We start from the raw sequence: 12,094 nt of genomic DNA on the forward strand, positions 1-12,094 counted from the left end.
CCCACTGTGCATGTCGGACGTGGAGGGAGCCTGTGTGGTGCACCCACCCCTTTCCCGTGTCCGTGGTCCTGGGTAAGGGCTGTCTTTCCCGTGGTAACTGCATCCAGCCCTGGTTTTCTTCGACGGCGTCTGCTAGTGATGGGCCCTGTGCTCGGCACCAAGGCCCCACCCTCACCAAGCAGGCCTTGAGGTGGCGGTCTCTATGCTATGGTGATGCAGAGAAGAACTTTCCGGAAGCTCCCGGCCCGGATGTTCTGCATGCGGTTCACGGTGTCGCCCTGAAAAGGCACCAGCAGGCTGTCTCCCTAAAGGGCCAATAAGAAACATCTTAGGCTTTTAGGGCCACATGAGTCTCTGTTGTCCATTCCTGTTCGTTTCTGCTATGTGTGTGTGTGTGTGTGTGTGTTTTGTTTTGTTTTTACAACCCTTTAAGGATGCAAAAGTCCTTCTCACTCACAGACACACAAAAACCAGCTGAGAGTAGCGTGGCCGTCTCCGACGGGGACAAGTTGCTGGCCCGCCCCGAGCCCCGGGTCCCGCGTCTGTGGGTGGAGATGTGACAGGTGGGAGGTCTGTCCCTGGCCAGCGGGGAGGGCTCATTAGACCCGAAGGGGAAGTGTCCACACCCGCTGGCAGGATCGTGCTCAGTGAGCAGTCACTGGGGGAGGTGAGAGGCCAGACATTTCAGAGTTTTCCAGTCCTGGCCAGTTGCTCTGATGGGGAAAATGAGACATTTTGGGGGCTAGCAATCTGAATCTGTGCAGTAACCTAATGCACATTTTCAATAGCCTATAATTAAGTCACTGCCCCTTTCTCCACAATCTGGTCTTGCAAGACCTGTTTACCTAAGTGCTCCTCCCATTTTACAGAGGCCATAAGCCATGAACCTCCAGAGGGGTTATCACCGCTGGCGCCAGGCCAGGCCTTTAGGTGTGGTCTCACGGCCCCCACCCCAACACATGGGGCTTTTTGCAAAGCCCAAAAAAGGTCCGGAAGTCCTAGCCCATATTTAGGGGACAAAGAAACCAAAGGGTATAAAGGGAAAGCTTCCTCCATATTGGCTGGCTCAGGATTTGGAGAGACACAGTCTCCCCTGAGTCCTGTACTAGTACATGGGAAACATCTGAAAATAAATGGGTTTTTCCTGTGTCTCCAAGTACTCCTGTGTGTTCTTCAGTCTCCTGGTAAATTCTGTAACAGCTCAGTGGTTAGAGCAGTGGTTCTCAACCTTCTGGCCCTTTAAATACAGTTCCTCATGTTGTGACCCAACCATAAAATTATTTTTGTTGCTACTTCATAACTGTAATGTTGCGACTGTTATGAATGGTCATGTAAATATCTGATACGCAGGATGGCCTTAGGCGACCCCTGTGAAAGGGTCGTTCAACCGCCAAAGGGGTCGCGACCCACAGGTTGAGAAGCTCTGGGTTAGAGCATTCGCCCAAGGACCGAAGGGTTGCAGGTTTGATTCCCCGTCAAGGGCAAGTACCTGGGTTGCAGGTTTGATCCCTGGCCTGGGTTGGAGTGTGTGGGAGGCAACCAATTGATGTCTCTCTTTCTCTCTCTCTCTCGCCCTCTCTCCCTCCCTCTCTCCCTCCCTCCCTCCCTCTCCCCCTCTCCCTCTCTCTCTCCCTCTCCCCCTCCCTCTTCCTCTGTCTCTCCCTCTTCCCCCTTCTCTCCATCCCTACCACTCTCTCTAAATAAAAAAAATCAATAAATAAATTATCCTCAGGTGAGGATTAACCAAAAAAAAGAAGAAAGAAAAGAGAAAAAGACTATTCTAGAAAAAAAAAATTCACACCATCTCCTTGCAGTTCCAGGAAAGAGAAGGGAGTGAGGGCACAGGCAGCCTGTGGTCACAGCAGCTCCTCTCCTGCTCCTCCGGCTGAGGCCTGGCGCCTGGGGAGAGGAGCTGCTGGGGGCCGCCGGGCGTGTCCCCGAGGGTCCCGTGTCCGGTGCTGTCGGCGGCCCCGGGAGCCCGTCTCAGCTTCTGTTTTCTGTTACAGAGACATCAAGCCGGACAACATCCTGCTGGACGAGCACGGTAAGCCCGGGCGCTGCAGCGAGGAGTGGGGGGCCGGGGGCTCTGGAAAGTGGGGGGTCCCTGATGGACTAGGAGCCTTTAGCTTCGGTCCTGGTGGATGAGCATCTGTGTAAGTTTCTGGTCAGCGTCCTGCCAGGGTGAGTGGAGTCCAACGTATTTGATGGTGTCACGTCTGGAGATGCAGCTGTTGGCTTCCCAGCGAGGAGGACAGGGCGGAAGTGGGGATGACTTGGGGCTGGCGGCCCTGGGGGTTCGACCCCAGCTCCCCAGGGGTGACAGTGACCCTGTGACTGCGGGAGAGCGACTCCCCTCTCAGCCTCGGTGTCACCTGCCAAACAGGGAAGGTGGTGCCGGCTCCCAGATCGTCATGGGGGTCACACGGGCTGGCGACCCCCCCGGTCACTCGTGTCTGGCTGGCGAACCAAAAATCGGTCATCAGTCATCACAACCCGCTAACCCTCCCCTCGCTAACCCTCCCCTCGCCCAGGCTCCTCAAGCGTTTGCGTGCCTTCGGAGCCTGGCTGGCTCATTAACCTGACTGAGTTGGCCTGAAACGGGCAGAAGATTCTGGATCTCACAGCTGCCAGGTGCGGCCGCCTGAGCCGGCCCATGGACCACACTGAGGAGCAGGCTCCTGCCGGGCTGTGCCCCGTAGTCTTGTGGGAATCGCCAGGGAGACGTGGTAGGAATCAAAGGCCAGCCCTGACTGCTTCGGCGAGCTCGGGGCCATCCTTCTGGGTCGGCCCCAGGGAGGTGGTGCCCAGCCACGTCAGGACCACGGGCCTAGGGCCGGGCCAGCCCAGCGATGCACAGCGGCTGTCCTGAGAGTCCACTGTGAGCATCCCACGCTCCCCACGGGCCTCTGGACCTGCTCCTCCACTGCTCCTGCTTCATCAAGTGTCTCTGCCAGGTGCTGGGATGCAGCGCTGCATGCACTATTTTATACTAGGGAGTGAGTGGCTTCCTCACCCTCCCTTTCACGCCAGTGCCGGAAGGAAGTGTAGGAGCAGGCAGTTCTCCCAAGGCACGAGCCCTCCCCTAGCGGAGAGGGCCCTCATCCCCGATTTATGGCAGAGCCGAGCCTCAGCTTTTATTTGTTCCTCCGTCATTGTTGCCTCCCGCCGCCCAGCTTCATTGAGTTCTGGCTGGGATTTAAAAGTTGCACCTATGAAGGGTGGACAGCGTGATTTGTAAGGTGTACAACAGGATGATTTACACATGAGCCTTGTGAAATGATTACCGCCGTCAGGCTAATTAACGCACCCGTTACCTCACACACCTTCCTTTTAAATGGGTGGCGAGAACGTGTAAGATTTACCCCCTTGGCGCGTTTCCCGTAGACACAGCAGCACCGTTAACGGCGGTCACCGTGCTGTGCGTTACATCCCCTCACCATTTGCTAATGGCTCACAAACAGCTTGCAAAACAGATCACCCCGCGTGGCCGTGTACGTCAAGAGTTTGATCATCCACCTCATTCAGCGTTTCCTCGGAGAACATGCCGCTTGGCTGCGTTTACGATGAAATATACACATAATTAAATAGACGCATTAATAATTCATTAATGATGTTTAAAACCTGCTGCTCGCCCCAAACCCCGCCTCTCACGGAGCTTCCCCTCCCCCAGCGTCTGCCTGGCTCTCTGACCCTCAGGCTGGGCTCTGCCTCCCAGATGGCACTTTGCTCGGCTCTAGGATGTGGGGTCCCTTGGCCAGAAGCGAAAGCAGACAGAGACCGAGCTGGAGGGAGAGGAAGCATTGTAGGAGGGGGTGGGGAGAGGAGTTGAGGTGCTTTGGGGCTTAGGGCAGAGCCGGAGGAAAGTGGAGGTGAACCGATGAAGGACTGCCCCCGCTTTCAGCTGGTCCCATGGGGCTGGGTAAGGAGCAACCCCTGATGCTCAGGCAGGAAGGCCACGTCCACTCGCAGGTCTGGGCGGTTAAGCAATTGCAGGCTTGCTCCCGAGACGGAGGTCAGGTGAGTCAGCCAGGCAGCCCCGGTGATGTGTGCCCACCGCCTGGGGCCGCCAGGTGCTGCAGGAACACCTGGGCCCAGTGGGTGGCCTGGGGGCCCCGGCCCTCTCTTCCCGGCCCCCTCCCCACCCCCCGGCAGGCTGGCCTTGCATGGCCACGGTGGAAGCCAGCGCAGGGCAAGTCCAATCACTCAGGCCTCCCCCTGTGTCTCCTTGCTGCCATCCAGCGGGCCAGGCACGGCACGTGACCCCACCTGGGCCCGAGGGAGGACCCTGCGAAGGTGCACGGCCCCGGGGGTAGTACCGAGGGGGAGAACGCGGCAACCCACGCCCTTGTCTAACGCGGCCGGAGAACCGCCTGCCAGTGGGCGGTTCACCTTTCCCATGTGGGGAGCACACGTCCCAAAGGTGGGCAGAGATGGCACCAGAGACAGGCGGGCAGCTCCTGCGTGTTGCTCAGGCCGTTGTTGCCGGCCCTTAAGTGTCACTGACCTGCAGCGCTGTCCTCCGTGTCCAGGCAGGTGTCCCTGCATTTTGGGAGGCCTGGTGCCAGGCCCCCGAAGGGCACAGCGCCCTGTTGTCAAGGACCTCGGGGTGCTCGGCCAGGGCTGCAGTCGCTCAGGAGCTGTGAAAGGTGCTGCCGCACAGGCCCCGCCCACACAGGCCAGTGCTGGGGGGTGGGGTTCCTAATGATCCTGTGTTCCTGAGGTGGAGCTGGGGCTGAGGGAGCCACGGAAGAGCAGGGAGGTCACTCTGGCCCGGCAGGGTCAGTGCTGGGAGCGGCGGGGCCTGTGTGAGAGCAGCTCAGCGGGGCTAGAGGGGGAGGGGGAGGGGGGCTTCCTGGAGGAGGGATGTCCATGTGGGATCCTGCAGCATGAAGGGGTCAACACAGCGTTAGGGGTCATGCCATTCCACCCCAGGAGGCCATGAAGACCCTCCATCGCGGCTGTTTCTGACTTTCCACAGCTGGGCCATGAGGTGGAGAACCACTCTATTGTCTGTATTCTATGCTTGACTGCTTCACACTCCAGGCCACTGTCACCTGCCCTGGTCATCCCAGCATCCCAGGGCCAGGTGCCAGACACCCAGGATAGCCCCCCACTAAATCTGTCAGGTACCGTCCTGAGGCCCCCACTGACAACAGCCGAGACAGGAGAGCAGAAGTGACCTCTGGGCACAGGAGCCCTCTCCTCGCCCTGCCCTGCCCCCGCACGGTCTCGCACAGTTGTCCTGAGACGGGCAGTCTGGGTGGACCTGCCTCTGCTATTCACCAGGAGCTCTCACTCACTGGATCCGTGCCTCTAAACTTGTAATCTATAAATATTTTTATCATGCCTTCATTGTGAGTAGATTTGTTTATTTATAGGTAATATGCATGAACCACTAAAAAATGTGTACTTTAAAACTTGCCCATAAAATAGACATCTATACTAATAAAAGGGTAATATGCTAATTAGACCAGACATCTTCCGGAAGTCCTTCCGGACAAAGCCACAATGGCGGGAGCCAAGGCAGAGGCGATTAGGGGCGATCAGGCCAGCGGGGGAGAGCAGTTAGAGGCAATCAGGCTGGCAGGCAGAGGCGGTTAGGGGCAATCAGGCAGGCAGGCAGGCGAGCAGTTAGGAGCCAGCGGTCCCGGATTGTGAGAGGGATCCCGGATTGGAGAGGGTGCAGGCTGGGCTGAGGGACCCTCCCCTCCCCTGTGCATGAATTTCATGCACTGGGCCTCTAGTATATACACTGAGTGGCCAGATGACCACCCCATCAGTACTTCGTTGGGCCACCTTTTGCCTTCAGTACTGCGGCGATTCTTCTTGGCATTGACTCCACGAGATGTTGAAAGGTGATGCGAGGAATCTGACACCATGCCTGATGAATAGCACTGTCCAGTTCTGTGAGATTTGATGGTTGTGGAACCAGCTGCCTGATGGCTCTTTTAACTTCGTCCCACAAATGCTCAATTGGATTGAGATCTGGTGATGGTGGGGGCCACCTAAGCAAGGTAAAGTCTCCCTCATGTTTTTGAAAGCACTCCTGCACAATAGGAGCACCGTGGCATGGCGCATTGTCTTATTGGAAGAAGCCATCTCCATTGGGATACAACATCAACATGATAGGATAAACCTGATCAGCAACGATACTTAGGTGTGTTGTGCTATTCAGACGTTTATAATGATCTGGCCCTCTAGCAACTTCAGCCCGAAATTATAGCTAATTTGCCTACAAACGTCAGGTGGTCATAATAATCTGGCCACTCAGTGTATATAAACATTTAAGTTGTACTCTTAGCAGTTTTCAATTATATAACTCAGTGTTATCAGTTAGTCTCCATGTTGTCCATTAGCTCCTCAGACCTTACTCATCTTCGAGCTGCCCTTTACCCACCTCTCCCCACTTCCCCACCCCATTTCCTGGCAACTGCTTTCTACTCTCTGTTTCTATGAATTTGAATTTTGTTTAGACTCCACGTGTAGGTGATACCCTGCAGAATTTGTCTTTATGTGTCTGACTCATCTCACTTAGCATGATGTCCTCCAGGTCCATCCCTGTGGTTGCAAATGACAGGTTGTCCTTTCTTCTGGCTGAATAATACGTCACTGTATATACATGACACATCCTTTATCCATTTGTCTGTTAATAAACACTTAGGTTGTGTCCATGTCTTGGCTACTGTGAATAATCCTGGGGTCGGGGGGACGTTATCGAAGTATTTGATAAAACACAAGTGTAAGCAGGCGCTCTAACCGGCCAGCACCTCGCAGACCACAGCTCTCAGTCGCACCAGGAGTAGCACAGCCGCCTGCAGCTCTTGCTAACGGGGCCTCTGCTTCCCTGTCTCCAGGGCACGTCCACATCACGGACTTCAACATCGCGACGGTGTTGCAGGGGGCGGAGAAGGCTTCTTCCATGGCCGGCACCAAGCCCTACATGGGTGAGTGTCCCAGCACCCCTTTGGGGTGTGACCTGCCTGGTGGCTAAGGCATCAGGATCCTCTCCTGCTTTACCCCCAACCCCATCCGTGCCCAGGATGTGCCCAGCTCTCTGACACCTTTGGGCTTCACCCAGGCTGTCTGCCCTGCCAGACACACCTTCCCCTCCTGCGACTTCTTTAAGGAAACCTTTGGCGCAGCGGTCGCCAACCGTGAGGTCCGAAAGGTTTTCGACCGCTGTTCTAGGGAACTCCTGCCCAGCCAGGAGGCTTGGCTCAGGCTTAGGGAAAAACCAACCAACCAACCAACCAACCTTTCTTTTCTTTTTGATTCAAGCCCAGTAGTTTTACCAGAATATAGCCTTGGTTTTGGTCAGTTGGGTCTGTATGCTTCCGTATACAATGTGTGGTTTTATGTTGGTTTTTCTTCATGACTTTTGACAGGAGTATTATTTTTGGCAAGCATTCTGTTTTCTCTAAGGACGCCGATGATCTGAACGTTGGGTTTCCTTTGCCACCCTTCAATATTTGTCATTTTCAGATCTTTCTTATATCTTCCTTTATTTGTTTAAACTTTTCGCATTTTTCTTTCTCTTTCCTTTAAAGCATGATCTGTTGAGTGTATAGTCACTTTGTGTGCTTTCTGGTGAAGTATTTATTACTGAAATAGTTTCCCTTTTTTCTGATTTTTTCCCCCTGAGTTCTCTTGCCTGATTGCTGAGTTTTTAAATTCAAATGTATGTTGCTCTTTTGTCTTGTATAAGTCTATTAATGTCTTTCTTAGTTCTTAATTCTTGATGTCTATATTAGTTTCCATTTCCTTAGTAACAAACCATCTCAAAGCTTTGTAGCTTAGAGCAATAATGACATATGACTTCTCACAGTCCTGCCATGTGGCCGGACGGCTCTTTGCTGGTTTGGGCTGGGCTCCCTCATTCAGCCAGTGGGCCAGCTGGGGGCTCTGCCAGGAGAGCTGAGAGGAACGGGCCTCTCCCCGCGTGGTCTCCGTCATCGCGGGGACCAGAGTGAGCTTGCACACATGGTGACAGAGGCCTCAAGGAGATCTCGGTCCCCACATGCTTATTGAGACTCTGCCTGCCTCACATTTCCTGATGCCTAGTTGGCCAGAGCAAGTCACATGACCCAGGCCAGGGACCTGGTGGGAGGGGTCTACACGACGGCCTGATTCACTCGGGGTCAGTAAGGAGCCGGTCCTCCCCACTGTGACTGCACCGTGAGGTCCTTAACTTGCCACGTCTGCCAAGATGCCGTTCCCCTCTTTTGGGGGCGGTGAGTGTAAGTGAGACACGCAGCGACATTCTCTTCATCCTGTCTCTGGCAGCCCCGGAGGTGTTCCAGGTCTACGTGGACGGAGGCCCCGGGTACTCCTACCCTGTCGACTGGTGGTCCCTGGGCGTCACGGCCTACGAGCTGCTGCGGGGCTGGGTAAGACGTGCACCTGTGCGGCGGGCACTCAGGGCTGTGGAGGTGGGGGCTCGGGGCGTCCCGGGCTTGGGGGGACGAGGCACACCATTTTGCTGGGCCGGCACCGGGTAGCAGGAAGGAGCTCAGTGAGGAGTCGGAGGCCTGGGTGCCAGTCCCGATGGTGTGCGTGCCAGCGCTGAGGCCTAGCGAGCTTCTGACCCAGCCCCTCATTCTGCTCCTGGGCAAGGGGTGTCGGGAGGGAAGGCTTGTGCAAAGGTCAGCGGCTCGTCAGTGGCAGCTCAGACGTGGGGAGCACCTGTGAGTTCCAACGCTGCCTCTTCCCACCCCAACACGATGTCCTCCCCCCTCTCCGGCTTGGTTTGAAGCCCTTGCAGGGTACAGGCCATGCATCCTTCACGGGTTCCATTTGTCTGCTCATCCCGATCTCCCCTGAACACCTTAGCTCCGTGTCCCAGAAAGATGGGGCGTCCGGACGTATTTTCACTTTATCGCATTCAAACGGGAAAACCGAAGATGACCCATGGAGCTACTTGGCAGCTAGTGTCTCGTTGTTTTATTTGAGCAGAAAGAATGATGACAAACTGACTTGGGGGCCTGTTTTCTCTGCACAGGGATGGTTGGAAAAGGATGCCGCCTACCCCTCAGGACACGGTTTCCCCCGCGCACAGTGGGGACTGTCCCATCCTTTCAATCTGCGCAGCCGTCATCACGGCATTCGCTGCCCTGGGCTGCGGCGTGCGGTTCACGTATCACTCACCTTCCCAGCTCCGCTGCCCGCACAGCAGGCAGAGTCCCGTTTCCCCCACTGGCGATGCGCCCCCGCCCTTTGCGTGCAGGCACCGTCAGCCCCGTAGCCAGCGCTCCGTGACGGCAGGGCCCGGGCATGGTGACACGGGTGATGAATGAATGAATGAATGAATGAAGCAGTCTATAAACCGTCAGAGCTCTGAGAGTGCACATATGTATTACTAATCACCCTGTAGCTCAAGCAGCTGGGATCTCCTCTTGATCAGATATTTCCCCTGAATTTCTCAGAGGAACTACTGTACATGGTGTTTTTTAGAATGCAAAAAACACACATACCAATGAGTCTGTTCATTTTCTCAAGCTCTGAATGAAAAGGTTGCTCTCCCACCGGCTTCCTCATTCCTGGTCGGTTCCTGTCGTCCATTAGTCCCACGAACACACATACTCAGAGGAGGAGTATGAGGGCCCATCGTATTTGTCAGAACCAGAGGACACGAGCGTTTGCCGGACGCTGACTGTCTTGCACAATCAGACAGGCCAGTGGCCGTGGCGAGCAGTAGACCTAAGCTTGGTTGGGCCTTGGCCAGTAGAAAGTTCCTCCTCTGTCCTTCCTCACGGGTCACAACCGTCAAAGATGATGACGTGGCCAAAAGCCCCAAGGATGGAGTGGCTCTTGCTGCTTCAAAGATAAACTCTTTCTTTTTAAAAATATGTGTGTTTATTGATTTCAGAGATGAAGGGAATGGAGAGAGAGAGAGAAACATCAATGATGAGAGAGAATCATGGATTGGCTGCTTCCTGCGCGCCCCCTACTGGGGATCGAGCCTGCAATCCCTGGGCATGTACCCTGACTGGGAATCGAACCATGACCTCCTGGTTCATGGGTTAATGCCTAATTACTGAGCCACACCGGCCGGATGTATTGTGGTTTTAACCCGGCCAGTGCAGTGTCCTGTCCTCTCTCTGACTCCACCCGTTGTCTCTGCAGAGGCCGTACGAGATCCACTCGGCCACGCCCGTCGCTGAGATCCTCAACATGTTCCAGGCGGAGCGTGTGCACTACTCCTCCACGTGGTGCAAGGGGATGGTCGCCCTGCTGAGGAAGGTAAGGGGCGGCCAGCTGCCCGCTAGCGGGAGTGAGGTCACAGTGCAGACTCGGCCTCCCGGCACCGACACCATGAGGAAGGAGGAAACGGAGGGACAGGAGATGAAAAGCAGGGCTCTAAGCCACCTCCCATGCGGGCTCAGCATCTGGCATTCAGGATCGCAAGCTGCTGGCCGGCAAGCCTGGCTTGAGTCCTGATGGTGATGGTGACGCCGGGCCCTTTCACATCTAGCAGGGGCTCCCAGTACATAGAGATCCTCACTGCAGGTGGCTCTTCAAAGCGTCTTTGACTCACTGGGCTTGAAGACACAGGGCATCTCCGCACCTTGTGCAGGAATTGTTGCTGTTAGAATGAAGCAAAGGTTCTCAAAGTGTGTTCCGGGGACCAGCGGGTCGGCACCTCCGGGGAGCTTGTTGGAAAGGCCGATTCTCAGAGCCGGAGCCCGGGGTGGCTCTGTGCACTCGGAGGCAGGAGGCTGGGTGCCCTCCCTTTGAGCTGGCCTTCAGCTGTGGCCACTGGGAGTCCTCCAAGATGCGTGGAGTTGAAGGCACTGGTTGAGGGAATAGTAAGTCTGGGGCCATGAGCTGGGTCTTCTCCCTTCATCGCTACAAGCCTGTGTATTTGACCCTGAGTCGTGGTGTTGTCCCCATAGTAGAGATGAGAAAACTGAGGCTCGGGAAAGCGAAACCTGCTGTCAGTGTCACGGGGCTGCAAAGGGGCAGAGGCGGGTTCTACCCCAGCTCCCCGACCCCGAGCCCAGCACTCACTCCTCCCCCGTGGATGACACGCTGAATCGCTATCCATTAACTTGCTTTGGAGTCCTCACTGGTTCCTAAGGGTTGGTGGTCCTCAGCCCGACTGGTCTCCAAATCACTGGAAGCCCTGCCACCTGCCATGCCCCCCCTACCCACCCAGCGAGTCAGACCACTGCTGCCCAACCACTGAGCCCAGGTGCAGCAGGGAAATGGGGCCTCTGTTTAAATCAGCACCCCTCGTTTGGGTGCACCCCCTAGAGACAGGCTGCTGTGACCAACAGATGACATCCTGCTAGGCGTCCCTCACCTGGTGACCGGCCCTCTCGCTGGGCACAGCGGGAGATTTCTGCAGTGACTGGGGGTACAGGCTGTCGGGGGCTCCCCTCCACGCTCCACCGGCTGACCAGGCCCCCCCAGGGATCATTCAGCCAGGAGCTGGGCGTGGAGGCTTGGCCGTCCCTCTCCGGGAGGAACTCGGGCCTCAGCTACCCAGGGCCGCACGGGTCCAGTGGCCTCCAGACAAGGACTCCTGTCCTTTTTGCAGGCAGGTGCTCCCTGCACCAGAGGAGCAGGTGACCCCCAGGCAGAGAGCCCTGTGGACACGGGGGGGCAGCCTGTGGCGGCATTTATTTATTTATTTATTTATTTTTAATATATTTTATTGATTTTTTACAGAGAGGCAGGGAGAGGAATAGAGAGCTAGAAACATCGATGAGAGAGAAACATCGATCAGCTGCCTCCTGCACACCCCCCACTGGGGATGTGCCCACAACCAAGGCATATGCCCTCGACTGGAATCAAACCTGGGACCCTTCAGTCTACAGGCTGATGCTCTATCCACTGAGCCAAACCAGTCAGGGCCCTGTGGTGGCTTTTACACTTACCACCCTTATTAGCAGAACCCGTTTGAGAAGAAGCTGAGTGAGAATGGTCCCCTTGGCGACAAGTGCAGTCAGTGCACTAGGCCACAGAGGTCGCCTTGGACTGTCCGAGAGGAACTCTGACACGTGGCACGTCCCATTATCGAGCTGAAAGTCTTGAGACGAGACAAAAAGATTCTTTTATTTTTAATTGGCAGCCTCTGTGCTACCAGGGAGAG

General features: G+C 55.7%; 1 protein-coding gene across 1 annotated transcript in view; it reads left to right on the forward strand.

The window, feature by feature from the left end:
• Nucleotides 1–10,239, forward strand: part of LOC102421069 (serine/threonine-protein kinase 32B) — a gene marked incomplete at both ends in the record, with an annotated part of 20,755 nt that extends 10,516 nt beyond the window's left edge. The window contains 4 exons of the mRNA XM_023749007.1: nucleotides 2,007–2,044; nucleotides 6,855–6,944; nucleotides 8,284–8,387; nucleotides 10,123–10,239. Of these exons, the coding sequence (XP_023604775.1) occupies nucleotides 2,007–2,044; nucleotides 6,855–6,944; nucleotides 8,284–8,387; nucleotides 10,123–10,239 (349 nt within the window). The remainder of the gene's footprint in view (nucleotides 1–2,006; nucleotides 2,045–6,854; nucleotides 6,945–8,283; nucleotides 8,388–10,122) is intronic.
• Between the last annotated feature and the right edge of the window lie 1,855 nt (nucleotides 10,240–12,094).

Source organism: Myotis lucifugus, unplaced genomic scaffold (assembly GCF_000147115.1).
Source record: "Myotis lucifugus unplaced genomic scaffold, Myoluc2.0 scaffold_2318, whole genome shotgun sequence".
Taxonomy (NCBI): Eukaryota; Metazoa; Chordata; class Mammalia; order Chiroptera; family Vespertilionidae; genus Myotis; species Myotis lucifugus.